Source organism: Oncorhynchus masou, chromosome 15 (assembly GCF_036934945.1).
Source record: "Oncorhynchus masou masou isolate Uvic2021 chromosome 15, UVic_Omas_1.1, whole genome shotgun sequence".
In the NCBI taxonomy this organism is placed as follows: domain Eukaryota; kingdom Metazoa; phylum Chordata; class Actinopteri; order Salmoniformes; family Salmonidae; genus Oncorhynchus; species Oncorhynchus masou.
In genome coordinates this window covers 60,992,473-61,015,660 of record NC_088226.1, presented here as the reverse complement: position 1 = coordinate 61,015,660, position 23,188 = coordinate 60,992,473, and the positions used below count along the sequence as shown (strand labels likewise).

The following is a 23,188-nucleotide window of genomic DNA, read 5'->3' as shown; positions in this document are numbered from 1 at the left end:
CTCTCCAGACCAAAGGACAAATTTCCACCGGTCTAATGTCCATTGCTCGTGTTTCTTGGCCCAAGCAGGTCTCTTCTTCTTATTGGTGTGCTTTAGTAGTGGTTTCTTTGCAGCAATTCGACCATGGAGGCCTGATTCACATCAGTTGATGTTGAGATGTGTCTGTTACTTGGCAGGTAACTGTTACTTGGCAGGTAACTCTAATGAATGAGTAACCTCTGCAGCAGCGGTAACTCTGGGTCTTCCTTTCCTGTGGCGGTCCTCAAGAGAGACAGTTTTATCATAGAGTTGGACATTTTTTGCGACTGCACTTGAAGAAACTTTCAAAATTCTTGAAATGATCCGTATTGACTGACCTTCATGTCTTATAGTAATGATGGACTGTAATTTCTATTTACTTATTTGCACTGTTCTTGTCATAATATGGACTTGGTATTTTACCAAAAAGGGCTATCTTCTGTATACCCACCCCACTACCTTGTCACAATACAACTGATTGGCTCAAACGCATTAAGAAGGAGAGCAATTCCACAAATAATTTCTGTTAATTGAAATGCATTCCAGGTGATTACCTCATGAAGCTGGTTGAGAGAATGCCAAGAGTGTGCAAAGCTGTCATCAAGGCAAAGGGTGGTGTCACGCCTTGGTCTTAGTATTTTGTGTTTTCGTTAATTAGTTGGTCAGGCCAGGGTGTGACATGGGTTTATGTTGTTGTATTTCATAGTGGGGTTTTTTAGTTATTGGGATTGCGGCTGAGTAGGGGTGTTGCATAGGTTTGGCTGCCTGAGGCGGTTCTCAATCAGAGTCAGGTGATTCTCGTTGTCTCTGATTGGGAACCGTATTTAGGTAGCCTGGGTTTCACTTTGTATTTCGTGGGTGATTGTCCTTAGTGTCTTGATGTCCTTGTGCTGTGTTAGTTGACACCAGTTTAGGCTGTTTCGGTTTTCATTTTCGTTTATTTGTTTTGTAGTGTTTTGTATTGATTCGTGTTACGTTTGTTTTATTAAACATGGATCACAATAGACACGCTGCAGTTTGGTCCGACTCTCCTTCACCATATGAAAACCGTGACAGAATCACCCACCATAAACGGACCAAGCAGCGTGTCAACAGGCAGGAGCAGCCCAAAGAGGAGCTGCGTATTAAGGATTTCTGGACATGGGAGGAAATCCTTGACGGGAGAGGACCCTGGGCTAAACCAGGGGAGTGTAGCCGCCCAAAGGTGCAGCAGGAGAAGAGGAAACAGGAGCAGCCCAAAGAGGAGCTGCGTATTAAGGATTTCTGGACATGGGAGGAAGAACTGGACGGAAAAGGACCCTGGGCTCAGCCTGGTGAATATTGCCGCCCCAAGGAGGAACTAGAGGCGGCTAAAGCGGAGAGGCGCTGGTATGAGGAGGCAGCACGGCGACGTGGATGGAAGCCCGGGGAATCAGCCCCAAAAATTTCTTGGGGGGGGCTATCAGGGAGTATGACTACGCCAGGTAGGAGACCTGCGCCAACTCCCTGTGCTTACCGGGGGGCTAGAGAGACCGGGCAGGCACCGTGTTATGCAGTGGTGCGCACGGTGTCCCCAGTGCGGGTGCATAGCCCGGAGCGGTATATTTCAGCTCCGCGTATCGGCCGGGCTAGATTGAGCGTCGAGCCAAATGCCATGAAGCCGGCTCTACGCTTCTGGTCCCCAGTGCGTCTCCTTGGGCCGGCTTACCTGGCACCAGCCTTGCGCTCGGTGTCTCCGGTTCGCCTACATAGCCCAGTGCGGGCTATTCCACCTCGCAGCACTGGCAGGGCAACCGAGAGTATTCAACCAGGTAAGGTTGGGCAGGCTCGGTGCTCAAGAGCTCCAGTGCGCCTGCACGGTCCGGTCTATCCAGTACCACCTCCACACCCCAGCCCTCCGGTAGCAGCTCCCCGCACCAGGCTTCCTGTGCGTGTCCTCGGCCCAATACCACCAGTGCCAGCACCACGCATCAGGCCTACAGTGCGCCTCGCCTCTCCTGCCCTGTCGGAGCTTTTCTCCTCTCCAGCGCTGCCGGAGCCTCCTGCCTGTTTGGAGCAGCCAGAGCTGCCAGTCTGCATGGAGCAGCTAGAGCTGCCAGTCTGCATGGAGCAGCTAGAGCTGCCAGTCTGCAAGGAGCTGCCAGTCTGCAAGGAGCTGCCAGTCTGCATGGAGCTGCCAGTCTGCAAGGAGCTGCCAGTCTGTCCAGATCTGCCAGTCAACCAGACTCTTCCAGATCTGCTAGTCAGCCAGACTCTTCCAGATCTGCCAGTCAGCCAGACTCTTCCAGATCTGCCAGTCAGCCAGACTCTTCCAGATCTGCCAGTCAGCCAGACTCTTCCAGATATGCCAGTCAGCCAGACTCTTCCAGATCTGCTATTCAGCCAGACTCTTCCAGATCTGCCAGTCAACCAGACCCTTCCAGATCTGCCAGTCAACCAGACTCTTCCAGATCTGCCAGTCAGCCAGGATCCGCCAGTCAGCCAGGATCCGCCAGTCAGCCAGGATCCGCCAGTCAGCCAGGATCTGCCAGATCTGCTAGTCAGCCAGGATCCGCCAGTCAGCCAGGATCTGCCGGAACCACCAGCAAGCCAGGTTCTGGTAGATCCATCAACCTGCCTGAGCTTCCTCTCACTCCTGAGCTTCCTCTCACTCCTGAGCTTTCTCTCACTCCCGAGCTTTCTCTCACTCCCAAGCTTTCTCTCACTCCCGAGCTTTCTCTCAGTCCCGAGCTGCCCCTCAGTCCCGAGCTGCCCCTCAGTCCCGAGCTGCCCCTCAGTCCCGAGCTGCCCCTCAGTCCCGAGCTTCCCCTCAGTCCCGAGCTGCCTCAGTCCCGAGCTGCCCCTCAGTCACGAGCTGCTCCTCAGTTCAGTGGGGTTCTGGGTGAGGACTATTCGGCCATGGTCGGCGGCGAGGGTGGATCATCCCAGGACGCGAAGGGGAGGAACTATGACATTTATGGAGTGGGGTCCACGTCCCGAGCCGGAACCGCCACCATGGACAGACGCCCACCAGGACCCTCCCTATGGTTTTGAGGTGCGTCCGGGAGTCCGCACCTTAGGGGGGGGGTTCTGTCACGCCTTGGTCTTAGTATTTTGTGTTTTCGTTAATTAGTTGGTCAGGCCAGGGTGTGACATGGGTTTATGTTGTTGTATTTCATAGTGGGGTTTTTTAGTTATTGGGATTGCGGCTGAGTAGGGGTGTTGCATAGGTTTGGCTGCCTGAGGCGGTTCTCAATCAGAGTCAGGTGATTCTCGTTGTCTCTGATTGGGAACCGTATTTAGGTAGCCTGGGTTTCACTTTGTATTTCGTGGGTGATTGTCCTTAGTGTCTTGATGTCCTTGTGCTGTGTTAGTTGACACCAGTTTAGGCTGTTTCTGTTTTCCTTTTCGTTTATTTGTTTTGTAGTGTTTTGTATTGATTCGTGTTACGTTTGTTTTATTAAACAGGGATCACAATAGACACGCTGCAATAGACACGGTCCGACTCTCTTTCACCATATGAAAACCGTGACAGGTGGCTACTTTGAAGAGTCAAATACAAAATATATTTTGATTTGTTTAACACTTTTTTTGCTTACTACATGATTTCATATGTGTTATTTCATAGGTTTGATGTCTTCACTATTAGTCAAATAAATAGTTTAAAAAAAGAATAATTGCATGAGTTGGTGTTCTAAAACTTTTGACCTGTAGTGTAGAACACATAGAACAACACATTGAACACTACATGACCACAGGTATGTGGACACTGTCAAACATCTCCAAAATCATGGGCATTACAGTTTTTTCTGAATGCTTAAACACTAACAGTCATTCTTGAAGCACTATAGTCTGAAACCATTAACACTTGTAGCCAATGCATTCATCAAGTGTGCCAAATTGAATGCATGTTCTCTTTTTTACACTCAGTTTGTAATGGTACAACACACTTTTTGCTAAACTGTAAATACAACTCACTGCTTTACACTCAATTTGCAATTTAATAACACACTTCTAGCAAAACTGTTAACATTGGTCTCTACATTGCTACACTATTTCGCCAATTTCATTTCCACATTTCCACATGTGAAAACACTTTTAGATAATGAGTTCACTTACAGATCAGAGCTTGAGCACTATAAATAGGCCACAGGTAAACAATTGGTTCGGACAACAATGGAGGCCAATATTGGACAGAGAGTAAGAGGGGTGAAAACTACAGGAGGAGAATGATGTGGGGAAGGAGAGGATGGGGAAGAGGAAGGGTAGTCAGGAAAACAATAAACTGATGAAATCAGAGCGACTGTGGTTGACCATGTTGTCCACCATGGGATGAGGGAGGGAGGGAGGGCAACGGGTTCAACCAAATCTGAGCCGCTATACTGTGTTGTAAATATGGTCATTGCAAATAGCTGCATCAGACTCAGAGAACTGCAGGACCACATAATAGCAGATAACACCATATACCAAAACATCAACAGAGTGAGTCTCTCTGCACTGTCTCGTCTACTGAAACAGAGTGAGTCTCTCTGCACTGTCTCGTCTACTGAAACACAATAGAATGATGATGAAGCAGCTGTAGTTTCCCCTTCGAAAGAGACTCAGACCGTGGAAAACAACTGAGATATGAATATGTGCAGGTAAACTGGATCTAGTGTATGGTGCTACATCATATTGACTGATCCCTGTCTTTTCCTACTGTACTACATTGTTTTGTCTTGTCTCTTTCAGAGAGTCATGGAGCTAGAAGCAGATGCAATGCATCATGAGCTAATATATGTGGACGAGGCAGGTTTCAACCTTGCAAAAACAAGGGGCCGCGGCAGAAATATCATCAGACACTTTGCCATCATCAAGGTACCGGGACAAGTGGTGGCAACATATCAATGTGTGTGGCTATTAGTCAAAATGGCGTCCTTCACCATCATGGCCATACAACAGGCCCATACAACACTGCACACATTATCACATTTCTGGACCCCCTCCACAGCAGACTAATCCCTAATGACCAGGGGCCAGAGCAGCCCAGGTACGTTATCATCTGGGACAATGTTAGTTTCCACCGGGCTGCTGTGGGCCGCAATTGGTTCACAGGTCACCCACTTTTCATCGCACTCAAATCTCCCCTATACTCTCCTTTCTGGAATCCTATTGAAGAATTCTTCTCTGCATGGTGTTGGAAGGTGTATGATCACCAGCCCCACCAATCCCCTTCAACAGGCAATGGAGGAGGCTTGTGGAGACATCGATCAGGAGTCATGCCAGGCCTGGATACGGAACCCCATGTGATACTTTCCACCCTGCCTTCATCAAGACAACATTGCATGTGATGTGGATGAAGTCTTATGGCCAGACCCACGAAGGACGAGATGTAGCCTCGTTTTTTTTCTTCTTCTTTTTTTCTACCACAAATGTTTTTGTTTTCTTCTACTGCGCTTTTGTTGTTTGAGGAGTGTTAGAACATTTTGAAAAAATAGATATGTTTTCCCCTTATTTGTGTTGACTGTGTGTTATGTTCGGAAAACACTTCCATACTTTACATTTGGATACCTGTGTGTTTACTACATGTATGACAAAAAAAAAATCTAACTGTTGTGCCCTGCACACAGAAAAAGAAAATGCCACAAGAGTTTTTCATTTTTACCATCAGTGCCTAGTTGGTGCTTCGTGTACTTATTCAAATGATGGTTTGTATGTACTGTATTGACGCAAAAACACAATTTGTTTTAAGAGTTTGAAGAGTTTAGCAAGAATTGTTTGCTTTTGCAAGAGATTTATAATGTTTGGTGTAAGGTTTTGTGGTTAGTGTGTAGAGTTTTGCAAAAATGGCCTATAGTTTCAAAGATAGTGCCTAAGTAATCAGAAAAAAACTGTAATAAGGAATTGGTCCCCCTTTGCTGCTATAACAGCCTCCACTCTTCTGGGAAGGCTTTCCACTAGATGATGGGACATTGCTGCTGGGACTTGCTTCCATTCAGCCACAAGAGCATTAGTGAGGTCAGACACTGATGTTGGGCGATTATTGTCATGCTGAAACAGGAAAGGTCCTTCCCAAACTGTTGCCACAAAGTTGGAAGCAAATAATCATCTAGAATGTTATTGTATGTTGTAGAGTTAAGATTTCCCTTCAATGGAACCAAGAGACCTAGCCCGAACCCTGAAAAACTGCCCCAGACCATTATTCCTCCTCCACAAAACTTTACAGTTGGCACTATGCACTATGCTTCCACCAAACCAAGATTCGTCCGTCGGACTGCTAGATGGTGAATCGTGATTCATCACTCCAGAGAACGAATTTCCACTGCTCCAGAGTCCAATGACGGTAAATTTTACATCACTTCAGCTGATGCTTGGCATTGCCCATGGTGATCTTAGGCTTGTGGGCAGCTGCTCGGCAATGGAAACTAATTTCATGAAGCTCCTGACGAACAGTTATTGTGCTGACGTTGCTTCCAGAGGCAGTTTGGAACTCGGTAGTGAGTGTTGCAACCGAAGACAGGCGACGTTTACGCACTAAGGGCTTCAGCACTCAGCGGTCCCTTTCTGTGAGCTTGTGTGGCCTACCACTTTGCGGCTGAGCCGTTGGTGCTCCTAGATGTTTTCACTTCACAGTTGGCGTCCTATGACGGTGCCACGTTGAAAGTTACTGAGCTCTTCAGTAAGGCCATTCCACTACCAATGTTTGTCTATGGAGATTGCATGTCGGTGTGCTCGATTTTATACACCTGTCAGCAACGGGTGTGGCTGAAATAGTCGAATCCACTAATATGATGTGGTGTCCACATACGTTTGTATATATGGTGTAGAACAACTCAGAACACATAGAATAACACATAAAAGAACACAACACATAACACATAGAAAGGAAGGGAAAGGGGGATACCTAGTCAGTTGGACAACTGAATGCATTCATCTGAAATGTGTCTTCCGCATTTAACCCATCCCTTCTGAATCAGAGAGGTGCGTGGGGATGCCTTAATTGACATCCACTTCATTGGCATAGAACATATAGAATAACACATAGAACACATAAAACCACACACAGAACACATAAAACCACACACAGAACACATAAAACCACACATAGAGCACCTAAAACCACATATAGAACACAAAAACCACACATCGAACACATAGAACACATAAAACTACACAGAACCACACGTAGAACACACAAAATCACACATGGAACACATAGAACACATAAAACTACACAGAACCACACGTAGAACACACAAAATCACACATGGAACACATAAAACATAAAACTACACACAAAACCCACACATAGAACACATAAAACCACACATAGAACACTTAAAACCACACACAAAACACATAAAACTACACACAGAACACATAAAACCACAAATAGAACACATAAAACTACACACAGAACACATAAAACTACACACAGAACACATAAACCCACACATAGGCCGCAGTGTGAACTCACTCTCTAAATCTATAATACGTAATACTGTGTTGTTGTTTGACCGCAAAACCAAAAGTGTCGATGTACTATAAAGAAGGCTATACAGTGTGTATCTATAGAACATGTCCATTTATGTTATATTATTTTACTACCTTATAGTAAACATTATTATTTTAATATACACCCCGATACTAGATGCAGAGTTTATATATAAGGTTATTCAGCTACTAACTATAATATAATAATATAAAAATATATCCCATTTAGCAGACGCTTTTGTCCAAAGCGACTTACAAGTCGGCTGGGGCCACTACTTTTACATATGGGTGGTCCCAGCGGGAATCGAACCCACGGCGCTTGGCGTTGCAAGCGCCATGCTCTACCGACTGAGCCACACAGGACCCCAACTACTAGATGTCTGTATTCAGAGTTTATATAAAAGGTTATTCAGCTACTAACTCTACTTTATGTCTGTAGTTTTTTACATTTTATAAAGCCCAACATTTCCTCTTTTCATCCCAGTACACACTACCTGCATTGCAATGCTACTGTACCTCACTGCAGCTTGAACAAGGACAATTTCCCTTGGTTGTGTTTTGCTCCCAAAAGTTTATGGATGAGTTCATTCTGATAATTGTACTGGAATGAGGGGAAAACAGTGAAAAAAATACAACATGACTTACCTGACTCAATGCATTAGCCTAGTAGCTGGAATATTCTTTCACAAGAAGCATAGAGAAAGGGAAAACCTCCCTAACAACAGATGCTTCTACACACACAGAGCAGCAGCACACTCTCTCGCTCTTGCTCTCACTCTCGCTCTCTCGCTCTTGCTCTTGCTCTCTCACACAGCCAGTGCATTACTCACCATCTGGTGAGGTCTCCAAAGTGCTATAGCTCTTAAATAAGAAAAGTGCTTCAGTAGTATCTTTTATCCTCCCTGTGTGGAAAAAAAACAATATGCTTCATCGGATGTTGCTGCTAACGGAGGTGTTTGGAGAAAGGTCCTGGTTCCTGTTGTATCTCTGTGTATCTTGGATGCTGGGGTCCCAAGGGAACAAACACATGCTCTTCAACTCCTGTCTTCTCCTCTGCTTCCTCCTTCTCTCTGCCTATCGGGGCGGTCTCTCTCTCTCTCTCTCTCCCCTCTCCTCTCCTCTCCTCTCAGGTCCTCTTACCGACTGTGCTTTCCTGGTCGTTGGAGAACACTACTGTTCAGAGGTTCAGTCTAGCTGTGTGTGTGTGTGTGTGTGTGTGTGTGTGTGTGTGTGTGTGTGTGTGTGTGTGTGTGTGTGTGTGTGTGTGTGTGTGTGTGTGTGTGTGTGTGTGTGTGTGTGTGTGTGTGTGTGTGTGTGTGAGAGCATGAAGCTTGGTTTGACAAAGAGAGTAACAGAGTGTGGTGCAGCTGTGTAAGCTCTCACACTGAATGAGAGAGCGAGAGGGATACAGAGAGAGAGAGCCAGAGGGGATGGAGAGGGGGGGGGGGGTGGGGGGGGAGAGGGAGCGCGGAGGGAGAGCAGGAGGAGAGGGAGAGGGAGCGAGTAAGAAGAGCAGGAGAGAGAGGGAGAGAGAGAAAGGGGAAGAGTGGGGATAGAGGGGGGAGGGAGAGAGGGGAGAAGAGAGCGAGAGAGCAGGAGAGAGAGAGAGGGAGAATGGGGGAGAGGGAGAGCAGGAGGGAGAGAAAGAGGGAATGGGGGAGATAAAATGAGGAGAGAGGGGAGAAAGGGGAAGAGGGGGAGGGAGGGAGAGAGAGAGCGAGGGGAGAGGGAGAGCAGGAGGGAGAGAGAGAATGGGGGTGAGGGAGAGCAGGAGGGTGAGAGAGGGAAAGGGGAGAGAGAAAGAAGGAGAGAGAGGGAGGAGAGGGAGAGCAGGAGAGAGAGAATGGGGAAAGGGGAAGAGGGAGAGAGAAAGGGGGAGAGGGGAGGTTAGAGGGAGGGAAAGGGGAGAGAGGGAAAGGTTGAGAGGAAGAGAGAAATAGAGAGAGAGAGAAATGGGAAGAGGGAGAGAGAGAGAGAGAAATGGGGAGAGAGGGAAAGGTGGGGAGTAAGAGAGAGAGAGAGGGATAATTGGAGGGGGAGAGAGAAAGGGAGGGGGAGAGGGGGAGAGAGAGAGGGAAAGGTGGAGGGGGAGAGAGAGAGAAGGTGGGGGAGAGAGAGAGGGAGAGGGGGAGAGAGAGAGGGTGAGGGGCGAGAGAGTGGAAGTGAAGGGAGAAGAGAGAGGTTGTGAGAGCGGGAGGAATCAGCTGATATAGCTCAGTACCTCACAGAAGATCAGAGTGTCTATAGGCTGTTGTAAATCCTGGACCCTGAGCTGCATTTGTCCCAAAATGCCTAGTGATGGTCGGTGTGTGTGTCCCTCTTTTTCCATTACTTTCAGCTTTGCATCTGGTGGAAGACTATTGACTGCAGCAAAATGGCAAAACAATAAAAGCACCTCTGCTGCACCAGTGGCTCATGCCAGGCAGCCAGGCAGCCTGACTTCCACTGATAAGGATCATGTCATTAAGAGATAGACTGAATCTGTTCTTGACTCATTCTGCTGTGTCATTGGTCTTGCTGGAAAGGTAGGCAATATCTGACAGGGAGGTATAGGTCTTCTGATTGGCTCCTCTGTTCTGTCCAATTAGAGGTCACCAACAACTTACTCTACTCCAAGATGGGGCTTAAAGATGTATCTTTGTTATCAACCTGTCATTGGTGTTGAATATCATTAATTCAGTCATTCAGTCAGTCAATTAGTCAGTGTGTGTGGTCCTCCTTACTTCTCCGGATTGCAGATGACATGGTTTTGGTCAGAAGGACTCATTAGCAGAGTGATTAGACTGGGTGTGTTTGTGTGCATCGTACCGACACCACATGACCAAAAGACACTACACACCTGCTCGTCAAACATCTCATTCCAAAATCATGGGCATTAATATGGAGTTGGTCCCCTTTTGCTGCTATATCAGCCTCCACTCTTTCTGGGAAGGCTTTCCACTAGATGTTGGAACATTTCTGCGGGGACTTGCTTCCTTTCAGCCACAAGAGCATTAGTGAGGTCGGGCACTGATGTTGTGCGTTTAGGCCTGGCTCGCAGTCGGTGCTCCAATTCTTCCCAAAGGTGCCAGTCAAGTTCTTCCACACCGATCTCTACCAACCATTTCTGTATGGACTTCGCTTTGTGCATGGGGGCATTGTCATGCTGAAACAGGAAAGGGCCTTCCCCAAACTGTTGCCACAAGGTTGAAAGCACAGAGTGCTCCAGAATGTAATTGAATGCTGTAGCATTAAGATTTCCCTTCACTGGAACTAAGGGGCCGAGCCCGAATCATGAAAAACAGCCACAGACCATTATTCCTCATCCACCAAACTTTACAGTTGGCACTATGCATTGGGGCTGGTAGTGTTCTTCTGGCATCCGCCGAACCCAGATTAGTCCGTCAGACTGCCAGATGGTGACTCCAGAGAACGCGTTTCCACTGCAATGGCGGCTAGCTTTACACCCCTCCAGCCAATGCTTGGTATTGCGCATAGTGATCTTAGGCTTGTGTGAAGCTGCTCAGTCATGGACACCCATTTCATGAAGCTCCCGACAAACATTTATTTTGCTGACGTTGCTGCAAGAGGCAGTTTTGAACTCGGTAGAAAGTGTTATAACCGAGGACGGAGGATTTTTACGCGCTACACGCTTCAGCACTTGGCGGTCCCATTCTGTGAGCTTGTGTGGCCTACCACTTTGCAGCTGAGCCGTTGTTGCTCCTAGACGTTTCCACTACACAATAACAGCACTTACAGTTGACCAGGGGAGCTCTAGCGGGGCAGAAATTTGACGAGCTGACTTGTTGGAAAGGTGGCATCCTATGACGGTGCCACATTGAAAGCCACTGAGCTCTTCAGTAAGGCCATTCTACTGCCAATGTTTGTCTATGGAGATTGCATGGCTGTGCTCGATTTTATACACCTGTAAGCAACGAGTGTGGCTGAAATAGTCGAATCTGCAAATTTGAAGGGATGTCCACATCCTTTTGTGTACATATAGTGTACTTGCCTGCATGTGTGTGTGAGCCATCATAAAATTAGAGTAAATTGCATAATTACTAGGTTAGATGATATAAGAGGAGGTTAGATGATGTTAGATGAGGTTAGATATGTTTAGATGAGGTTAGATGATATAAGATGATATTAGATGAGGTTAGATGAGTTTAGATGAGGTTAGATGATATTAGATGAGTTTAGATGAGGTTAGATGATATTAGATGAGTTTAGATGAGGTTAGATGATATAAGATGAGGTTAGATGATGTTAGATAAGTTTAGATGGTACTTTTATTGTCTGTTATTCACAGAAATTGCATTGCGTCAAAAGAGATCCACAACACAAAGAGAGACACGATATAGGCATAACACCAGACAATCAATAGCTAATTACCATTTTAACAAGACAATTAAGTAACCATCTGGTGAAATTAAGCATTGGTATCTCACAACACAGAACTCTGCAAAAGTATCAACAAGCACAGAGCTACTGTGAAAGCCTGATAGAAGTGTTCAGAGTCTCACCCTTCCCAGACACAATTTACCTGTAACGCACGCACGCATCAAATCAAATCAAATTAAATTTGATTTGTCATGTGCCGAATACGACAAGTGTAGACCTTACTGTGAAATGCTTACTTACAAGCCCTTAACCAACAATGCAGTTAAAGAAATAGAGTGAAGAAAATATTTACTAAATTAACAAAAGTTTAAAAAATGTAATCAAAAAGTACCTCAAGACAATGACTTAACAATAACGAGGCTAAGTACAGGGGGTACCGGAACCGAGTCAATGTGCAGGGGTACAAGATATTCGAGGTCATTTGAAAAGTGACTGCATTTGTGGTGTAAATTACTCAAGTAAAAATACTTTAAAGTACTTCTGAAGTAGTTTTTGGGGTATCCGTAATTTACTTTACAATTTATATTTTTGACTACTTTTACTTTTATTCACTATATTCAGAAAGAAAATGTACTTTTTACTCCATACATTTTCCTTGACAACCAAAAGTACTCGTTACATTGTGAATGCTTAGCAGGACAGAACATCCCTGGTCATCCCTTCTGCCTCTGTTCTGGTGGACTCGCTAAACACACATGCTTCATTTGTAAATTATGTTGGAATGTTGGAGAGTGTGCCTCTGGCTATCGGTATATTTAAAAAATAAGAAAATGGTGCCGTCTGCTTAGCTTAATAAAATGAATTTTAAATGATTTTACTTTTGATACTTAAGTATATTTGAGTAATTACATTTACTTTTGATATATTTTAAACCAAATACTTTTAGACTTTTACCCAAGTAGTATTTTACTGAGTGACTTTTACTTTTACTTCAGTCATTTTCCATTAAGGTATCTTTACTTTTACTCAAGTATGACAATTGGGTACCTTTTCCACCACTGCTATGCTTAGATAATAAACACGCTAGCCGTCAGTGGTACCACAGTGCGCATTTTTCATGCAAACAGCAGCAGCCTGGTGCTAACTGTGCAAACTGCATAGAGGTTAACTGAAGGCCTGATTGATTTCCTGTCACACTATAATGCCCAACACCACACCCACCCAGCCTCTCAATAGTCTCTCACAGACGGACACAGTAAATTAGGCTTCAGGGTTTTTGCAGAGTCCATGTTTTCCTCTCTCAACTGACCTGTGTGTGTGTTCTATTTTTAGCCATTGGGGTGCAGATGTCCTTGGAGATGCTGGAGAAGAGGCTATGGACCATTGCCTTTCAGGTGAGAGAGCAACACACACACAGACACAGACACACAGACAGCTCCCCAACAACATACCACACTACTGACACAAATCCATCTCTGGCTCAGTTGGTAAGAGCATGGCAATGTCAAGTTCACAGGATCAGGTCCTGCGCAGGGATCACATACACACAATGTGTGACATCACTACAGATGTAGGATCTTAGTTTGAGCCAGTTTGCTACCGCAGGAAAATAATCCTGTAGCAACAGGAAATGTGAACTATTATGTGGATTATAATTAATGGATATTTTTGTAGGGTTCGGTCCATTTTTCGTAAAGTAACGTCTGAAATGATCAGCAGCAAATGATCCTACATACTGTATGTATATTTAGGACTATCTGCTAAGTGGTAATAGCTTATCATCTCTCTGTCTCTTTGTCTTTCTCCTGGTCTACCTCTGTCTCTCACGTCCACTCACAGCCCGCTGACACAGACGTATGTAAACAGTGATCTTGTTATTTTCTGTTGATACAGTACATGAACTCCTCTCTAGAGTGTAGAAGTTATCACACCATATTGACTGGCTGTTGAACCAGTCATGTTTATGTTGTTGTTATGGTGGTTAATATGTTCCAAATCCATATTCATCTATCAGTCACATGATTCAAGTGAATCTGAGTGGTGGTCCACCTTATTCAATACCTTGACCTTTATGTCTGTCTGTCTGTCTGTCTGTCTGTCTGTCTGTCTGTCTGTCTGTCTGTCTGTCTGTCTGTCTGTCTGTCTGTCTCCAGTGTACTGACGTGGAAGGTGTCTGCCCTCTCAGCTGCCAGAGCACTGTAAGTACTGAGCCTGTTCTGCAGTGTTTGAGTCAGTTCCCATTGAATTCATGAATGTCAATATCATCATTGAATAAGTGCCATTATAACTAATGTCCTGTCTCTTATTCCTCCAGGATGTCAACTGTTTCCTTGTGGACAGCAACGGCTTCATCATAGTCTCTAAAGAGAGGTCAGAGGTAAGGGTCTGGCAGCATGACCACCCAGTGACCCGAACAGATCAAACCAATCCATTCAGCTAAACACCACCATGATACACCAGTTGACAACTCTTATGTAACTCACATCTAGTCTAGTACATTGTACATGCTTTGTTATGTAATGAATGATAACTGTGGTTAATGAACACGTTGAACCGTTTGATAAGCAGATCAGCAGACCAAGGGAGAGATCATTTATATAAACACTATCTGGTCGGCTTGACCATGTAAATACACGTAAGGTCAGGTGGTCGCATCTTAACACATTTCTTAGAGGGCATGTTCAGCGCAGGTGTCTCCATAACAACGATAGATAGATAGATAGATAGATAGATAGATAGATAGATAGATAGATAGATAGATAGATAGATAGATAGATAGATAGATAGATAGATAGATAGATAGATAGATAGATAGATAGATAGATAGATAGATAGATAGATAGATAGATAGATAGATAGATAGATAGATAGATAGATAGATAGATAGATAGATAGATAGATAGATAGATAGATAGATAGATAGATAGATAGATAGATAGATTGATAGATAGATAGATAGATAGATGCGGTGGCAGAGAGAGGGGGGAAAAGAAAAAGAAAGAACAGCCTCCGTGAGCACAGCCTGCCCATAGAGTCCAGTCATCACAAGCAAACCTGGCTGCCCAGAGAGGACGGGCTGTGCTCACTCTGCCCCCGGGGAGAGGTAGAGACAGAGCTGCATTTCCCATTACACTGTGTCAAAGACTCAGACCTCAAAGCTCATCAATAAGCTAAGGACCCTGGGACTAAACCCCTCCCTCTGCAACTGGATCGTGGACTTCCTGACGGGCCACCCCCAGGTGGTAAGGGTAGGTAACAACACATCTGCCACACTGATCCTCAACACTGATCCTCAGGGGTGCGTGCTCAGCCCCCTCTTGTACTCCCTGTTCACTCATGACTGCATGGCCAGGCACGACTCCAACACCATCATTAAATTTACTGATGACACAACAGTGGTAGGCCTGATCACTGACAACGACGAGACAGCCTATAGGGAGGAGGTCAGAGACCTGGCTGTGTGGTGCCAGGACAACAACCTCTCCCTCAACGTGATCAAGACAAAGGTGATTATTGCGGAATACAGGAAAAAGAGGACCGAGCATGCCCCCATTCTATCGACGGGGCTGCAGTGGAGCAGGTTGTGAGCTTCAAGTTCCTTGGTGTCCACATAATCAACAAACTAACATGGTCCAAGCACACCAAGACAGTTGTGAAGAGGTCACGACAAAACCTATTCCCCCTCAAGAGACTGAAAAGATTTGGCATGGGTCCTCAGATCCTCAAAAGGTTCTACAGCTGCACCATCGAGAGCATCCTGACTGGTTGCATCACTGCCTGGTATGGTAACTGCTCAACCTCTGACCGCAAGGCACTACAGAGGGTAGTACGAACGTCCCAGCATAGGACCTCTATACCAGGTGGTGTCAGAGGAATGCCCTAAAGATTGTCAAAGACTGGGGCTAAAGACAGTAAGCAGCCACCTTATCACTAACTGGGGCTAAAGACAGTAAGCAGCCACCTTATCACTAACTGGAGCTAAAGACAGTAAGCAGACACCTTATCACTAACTGGAGCTAAAGACAGTAAGCAGCCACCTTATCACTAACTGGAGCTAAAGACAGTAAGCAGCCACCTTATCACTAACTGGAGCTAAAGACAGTAAGCAGCCACCTTATCGCTAACTGGGGCTAAAGACAGTAAGCAGACACCTTATCACTAACTGGAGCTAAAGACAGTAAGCAGCCACCTTATCACTAACTGGAGCTGAAGACAGTAAGCAGTCACCTTATCACTAACTGGAGCTAAAGACAGTAAGCAGCCACCTTATCACTAACTGGGGCTAAAGACAGTAAGCAGCCACCTTATCACTAACTGGGGCTAAAGGTACCAAGCAGCCACCTTATCACTAACTGGAGCTAAAGACAGAAAGCAGCCACCTTATCACTAACTGGGGCTAAAGACAGTAAGCAGCCACCTTATCACTAACTGGAGCTAAAGACAGAAAGCAGCCACCTTATCACTAACTGGAACTAAAGACAGTAAGCAGCCACCTTATCACTAACTGGAGCTAAAGACAGAAAGCAGCCACCTTATCACTAACTGGGGCTAAAGACAGTAAGCAGCCACCTTATCACTAACTGGGGCTAAAGACAGTAAGCAGCCACCTTATCACTAACTGGAGCTAAAGACAGAAAGCAGCCACCTTATCACTAACTGGGGCTAAAGACAGTAAGCAGCCACCTTATCACTAACTGGAGCTAAAGACAGTAAGCAGCCACCTTATCACTAACTGGAGCTAAAGACAGTAAGCAGCCACCTTATCACTAACTGGAGCTAAAGACAGTAAGCAGCCACCTTATCACTAACTGGAGCTAAAGACAGAAAGCAGCCACCATATCACTAACTGGGGCTAAAGGTACCAAGCAGCCCACGCCACCTTAACTTGACATCACTGCAGAGGGAGGACTGGACTAACCGTATTACTGAGAATTAGTGGGGTGGAATGGACAAGGGCCATGGCAGTGTTCACAACATAAGTGTTCATGGCTTAACAGTGTGGTGGGTATTGGGCCCTTAAATCTTAGAATGCACTTGTAGACTATGACCGTGGGGGGCTATAAGACCCTATTATACTACACATTATAGTAGGTAGTCAGTGTGGAATCTTATATCATGCGTGTACCCGGGGATTACCATGGCCTACTAAAACCCCTTTGATAAAAACAACTACAGATTAAATTAATCATTTCCTGCAGTCAAATGACCAAATCACAATATGTTGGCCTCATGGGTGGAATGTTATTAATATTTGTCATAATTTCATAATGAAAAAAATATGTCTTTGGGGTTAAGGGGGATGTTGCTCTTGCTGCGGGCGATTCCCTGATCCACCTCTACGCAGACGACACCATTCTATATACTTTCGGCCCGTCATTGGACACTGTGCTATCTAACCTCCAAACGAGCTTCAATGCCATACAACACTCCTTCCGTGGCCTCCAACTGCTCTTAAACGCTAGTAAAACCAAATGCATGCTTTTCAACCGATCGCTGCCTGCACCCGCATGCCCGACTAGCATCACCACACTGGATGGTTCCGACCTTGAATATGTGGACACCTATAAGTACCTAGGTGTCTGGCTAGACTGCAAACTCTCCTTCCAGACCCATATCAAACATCTCCAATCGAAAATCAAATCAAGAGTCGGCTTTCTATTCCGTAACAAAGCCTCCTTCACTCACGCTGCCAATCTTACCCTAGTAAAACTGACTATCCTACCGATCCTCGACTTCGGCGATGTCATCTACAAAATTGCTTCCAACACTCTTCTCAGCAAACTGGATGCAGTTTATCACAGTGCCATCCGTTTTGTCGCTAAAGCACCTTATACTACCCACCACTGCGACTTGTATGCTCTAGTCGGCTGGCCCTCGCTACATATTCGTCGCAAGACCCACTGGCTCCAGGTCATCTACAAGGCCATGCTAGGTAAAGCTCCGCCTTATCTCAGTTCACTGGTCTCGATGGCAACACCCATCCGTAGCACGCGCTCCAGCAGGTGTATCTCACTGATCATCCCTAAAGCCAACACCTCATTTGGCCGCCTTTCCTTCCAGTTCTCTGCTGCCTGTGACTGGAACGAATTGCAAAAATCGCTGAAGTTGGAGACCTTTATCTCCCTCACCAACTTCAAACATCAGCTATCTGAGCAGCTAACCGATTGCTGCAGCTGTACATAATCTATTGGTAAATAGCCCACCCATTTTCACCTACCTCATCCCCACAGTTTTTATTTATTTACTTTTCTGCTCTTTTGCACACCAATATCTCTACCTGTACATGATCATCTGATCATTTATCACTCCAGTGTTAATCTGCAATATTGTAATTATTCGCCTACCTCCTCATGCCTTTTGCACACAATGTATATAGACTCCCCTTTTTTTCTACTGTGTTATTGACTTGTTAATTGTTTACTCCATGTGTAACTCTGTTGTCTGTTCACACTGCTATGATTTGTCTTGGCCAGGTCGCAGTTGTAAATGAGAACTTGTTCTCAACTAGCCTACCTGGTTAAATAAAGGTTAAATAAAATAAAATTAAAATAAGAAGGAGTGTGGGCTGGAGGTGAGTGAAACAAACACACACCATCTTGTTCAGCCTGTCAGTGTATACGTATTCCTACTGCATCACTGCCAGTCCTGATTGAATAAAACATTTACTGACATTAAGACTACTCAGGCCAAACCAAGGATGCACATATTTAAATTTTCGGTCTTAATTCAATATGTTTATGTCTCAGTAAGGCACTAAAGCAAACCTTAGTAAGCAGATATTATGATAAAGCGCTACCCCGTAACATTTTGCTGAGGTTAGGACTTTGACAAAGTTTTGTGGGAACACCAAGTGCTCCCCCTTTTTATTCAGAGAGAGGGATTGGGCTAAGGCAGAGCTCTGTAAATATTTAATCATTCAGGATACGGCAGGAGTACAGTGCTGCCTTCAAGAAATGGGTCATAACCAACTTCCTTAGAATTTCTGATGTGCATAGCTCATACTAGAGTGTGACTAAGCAGAAACAAAGTGTAGATGCTGACAACACAACATGTAGTATGTTGGTAATAGATTTGATGGAGGACACACTGCTGTTTTGGTTCTGCATTCGATTCCTGTCCTAGGATGGATGCATTGCCTGCCAAGTTTTGCACTGAAACGTTGTTACGTTTTTATTTCACTACATTTCTTTCAGGTAAATAGAGCATCAAGTTCCATTCCGGGCTCTGGCTTCAGGGACCAGAGCTCACACTCGGCAAACACACACACACACACACACACACACACACACACACACACACACACACACACACTCACACACTCACACACACACACACACACACACACACACACACACACACACACACACACACACACACACACACACACACACACACACACTCACACACTCACACACTCACACACTCACACACTCACACACTCACACACTCACACACTCACACAGACATACAGAGACAGACACTCGGCAAACACTGTATCTCTTAAAAAGCCACAGGGAAATTTGTCTCCTTCCCTTCTCCCTGAGATTGAAATAAAGTGTCAGCCGCAGTTAGAGAGAAACGGGAAGAGGAGGGAGGATGACTTGGAAACTTGGACAGTGTGGCTTAAACAAAGTGACCTTGAATAATTCAGAGTACAGGGATGTGCTACAGTAAGAGAAGACAGATAGAGGGGAGTGTATACTGTACTGTATATGAGGTTAACCTTTCTGTCATGTTAAATAAGATGTGACACTCATTCACAGACAACAGTATCACCCTGTGAAGTGTAAAACGACTAACATAGAGTACATGATAGTAACAGGTAAATACATAGAGGTACAGAATACTGTAAGGAGCAAGAGGGCATCTTAAGTTTAGCCTCTTGTGGCTGTGTCTAATTGATGGTGTTGCTATGGGAGTTTGTGCTAGGTCATGCAGATTTGAAGCAGGTACTGAAGGCTATTATTGGTGTTACGCAATCTCCCTCTGGCTCCATCTCTCTGACGCTAAAGAGATCCCTTGTATAATCAGAAGGCTCTGTAGACCTAGATGATGTCATCTCTGAATATAACCCCCTCCTGTCATCGTCTCTACAGGTCGGACGTTTCTTTGGGGAAGTGGACGGGTCTGTGATGGCAGCGTTGATTAAGTCGGGCATGTACAAGAAGTAAGAGGAGCTACATTACGATGGATTTATATATATTATACCATTGATTGATCCTATTGTGCAAGGTTATGTAATCCCTAACTTCGTAGACCCTTTCCTGCAGTCAAATGTATTAATATTCTTCATAATTTCATAATTAATCAATTTTCTTTACCGCTGAAAATCTGGTGTTTATACGTCAAACAGTTTGTTATATTTCAGTCTTCAGTGATGTATATAAAGTGTCATATTAAGATGCAAACTCAACATTGAATACATTTCAACTCTATATGTGACATGGTACACATGTCTTATTTTCATTAAGCCCATAACCATGTGTGTGAGGTGTGTACATTTTTGTTTCAAAGTAGATTTGTTTAAGACTACCAAGAAACACTCTGTGTGACCCTGAATTTGCCCAGTGCAGTGAAAGGCTAATCGTTGTGTGTCCAACAGGGTGTCGTTGTATGACTATCAGGGAATGTGCAGATCAGGACACAGTCATTCCAGTAGTGCTCGCCCTCTGCTCAGCGTGAGTCATGTTTATCAATATTTCTTAACCCTGAAGAAGTCACTATTTGCTGAAACATTAGTTATGTGCTGCCTGCTGTTTGTATAATACAATTACTTAACAGATGCTCTCTTCTTGTTCTCTTTCACTTGGGTTACCTATGTTTTATTCTCTTTCATTTCTCTCACTCACTCTCTCGCTCCCTCTTTCTCTCTCTCTCTCTCTCTCTCGCTCCCTCTTTCTCTCTCTCTGCATCTTTCTTTCTCTCTCTCTCTGTATCTCTCTCTCTCTCTCTCTGTATCTCTCTCTGTGTATCTCTCTTTCTCTCGCTCCCTCTTTCTCTCTCTCTGCATCTTTCTTTCTCTCTCTGTATCTCTTTCTGTATCCCTCTCTCTGTATCTCTCTCTCTGTATCTCTCTAACTCTCTCTCTCTCTGTGTATCTCTCTCTCTCTCCCTCTCTCTATCTGTATCTCTCTCTCTCTCACTCTCTCTCTCTGTATCTCTCTCTCGCTCTCTCTCTCGCTCTCTCTCTCGCTCGCTCTCTCTCTCGCTCACTCTCTCTCTCGCTCACTCTCTCTCTCGCTCGCTCTCTCTGTATCTTTCTTTCTCTCTCTCTGTATCTCTCTGTATCTCTCTCTGTATCTCTCTCTCTCTGTATCTCTCTCTGTATCTCTCTCTCTGTATCTCTCTCTGTATTTCTGTATCTCTCTCTCTCTCTCTATCTCACTCTGTATCTCACTCTGTATCTCTCTCTCTCTATCTCACTCTGTATCTCTCTCTCTCTCTCTGTATCTCACTCTGTATCTCTCTCTGTATCTCTATCTCTCCTTCCTGTAGCCTTTCTATGGCCTTGCTGCAGTGATTAAATGGTTCTTCTCTCACATGTTGATGTAAGTGTGAGATGCACTTTTCAGGCTGAGTTTATGAAAAATGGTCTGTATATGCTGTTTGTCATCACTCTAGTGTAATGTTGTTTTGAACTGAACTGAATTGTTTTTGACACTTCATTTTCTCTACCAACAACTCTGCTTCTGTACAGGTTCTTACTGGAGTTCAACTTCTGTGGGCTGTGGCACTCAGATTACGTTGTAGACGGTAAATGCTCTCAATACTTTATTTGACAAAGGCCATTGCAAAGAGGGTTGGATACATACTTGTGCACCAACTACACCAACTTCAAATAAAATCTAAACTGATTGGTTGCATACACAGATTTACAGATGTTATCGCAGGTGCAGCAAAACGCTCCACCAGTGCAGCAATACCTGGTAATATAAAATAAAACAATACACACATAATCCTGAAAAATAAGAAAGTAAGAAATATCAGAAGGAGCAATGTCAGGCATATAAATATATATATACAAATAATGGTGTGAATAGACAGTATGGACAGTATATGAATAGAGAAGGTGTGTACAGCAGTAGTTATATAGGATGAGACTTGACTAGAATACATTATACACATATGAAGTGGGTAAAACAGTATGTAAACATGATTAATGTGACCAATGTTCACTGACTATGTCCATGGGGCAGCAGTCTCGAAGGTGCAGGGGAGAGCACCAGGTGGTAGCCGGCTAGTAGCAGTGACTATGTCCATGGGGCAGCAGTCTCGAAGGTGCAGGGGAGAGCACCAGGTGGTAGCCGGCTAGTAGCAGTGACTATGTCCATGGGGCAGCAGTCTCGAAGGTGCAGGGGAGAGCACCAGGTGGTAGCCGGCTAGTAGCAGTGACTATGTCCATGGGGCAGCAGTCTCGAAGGTGCAGGGGAGAGTACCAGGTGGTAGCCGGCTAGTAGCAGTGACTATGTCCATGGGGCAGCAGTCTCGAAGGTGCAGGGGAGAGCACCAGGTGGTAGCCGGCTAGTAGCAGTGACTATGTCCATGGGGCAGCAGTCTCGAAGGTGCAGGGGAGAGTACCAGGTGGTAGCCGGCTAGTAGCAGTGACTATGTCCATGGGGCAGCAGTCTCGAAGGTGCAGGGGAGAGTACCAGGTGGTAGCCGGCTAGTAGCAGTGACTATGTCCATGGGGCAGCAGTCTCGAAGGTGCAGGGGAGAGTACCAGGTGGTAGCCGGCTAGTAGCAGTGAGTAAGGCTAGTAGTGACTGTATAACAGTCTGAATACATGTTTGTGCTTTCATATACATTTGATGAATCATCCTGCCGTTTTCATACCATATCTCGTGGTTCACAATTCATTTTCATACCATATCTCGTGGTTCACAATTCATTTTCTCTTCATCCAATTGCTTTCTCCCAACCATTTCTCTCATCCAACTGCTTTCTCCCAACCATTTTGTCCCCCATGGCTATCATTTGTCTGTATTCCAATCCCATTGACATGTTCATCTCCGTGGTGAATGGTGCTACTCCATCTCCTATCCTCTCCACCGGGATTCCTAACACAGCCAAGGCTGGCTACCATACATGTGAGTAGAGGTGTGCGTGTGTGCGTGTGTGCGTATGTGCGTGTGTGCGTGTGTGCGTGTGTGTGTGTGTGTAAGTAGGCTATGCACGTCTTTGAAACAAACAACTTTATCCTCATTAGCCCATAAAGCAAAGAGGACGGACGCGTTGCAGCCCTGTGACACAGAGTACCCTGGCTTCATGTTAGACAACTCCATCAAAGAGACCAACAGCCTCCTCAAATGTGGACGCTGTCAGAAGTAAGAAACCTCCTCAGTCAACTCCACAGTGGTGGCGTCATCTTGTGGCCATGATACCTACCTGCAATTATCTGAACTGCATTTTGACAACATGT

At 45.1% G+C, this 23,188-nt stretch overlaps 1 protein-coding gene and 1 non-coding gene across 2 annotated transcripts in view; one reads left to right on the top strand and one right to left on the bottom strand.

The window, feature by feature from the left end:
* The window catches only part of LOC135556592 (voltage-dependent calcium channel subunit alpha-2/delta-4-like), a 107,739-nt gene that overhangs the window by 82,372 nt on the left and 2,179 nt on the right, over nt 1-23,188 (top strand). Inside the window, exons 25-32 of the mRNA XM_064989912.1 lie at nt 13,102-13,163; nt 13,923-13,967; nt 14,084-14,146; nt 19,866-19,936; nt 20,372-20,447; nt 21,265-21,317; nt 21,467-21,522; nt 22,976-23,093. Of these exons, the coding sequence (XP_064845984.1) occupies nt 13,102-13,163; nt 13,923-13,967; nt 14,084-14,146; nt 19,866-19,936; nt 20,372-20,447; nt 21,265-21,317; nt 21,467-21,522; nt 22,976-23,093 (544 nt within the window). The remainder of the gene's footprint in view (nt 1-13,101; nt 13,164-13,922; nt 13,968-14,083; nt 14,147-19,865; nt 19,937-20,371; nt 20,448-21,264; nt 21,318-21,466; nt 21,523-22,975; nt 23,094-23,188) is intronic.
* On the bottom strand, nt 7,739-7,814 carry trnaa-ugc (transfer RNA alanine (anticodon UGC)). Its single transcript has one exon. It is a non-coding gene; the product is annotated as a tRNA-Ala (tRNA).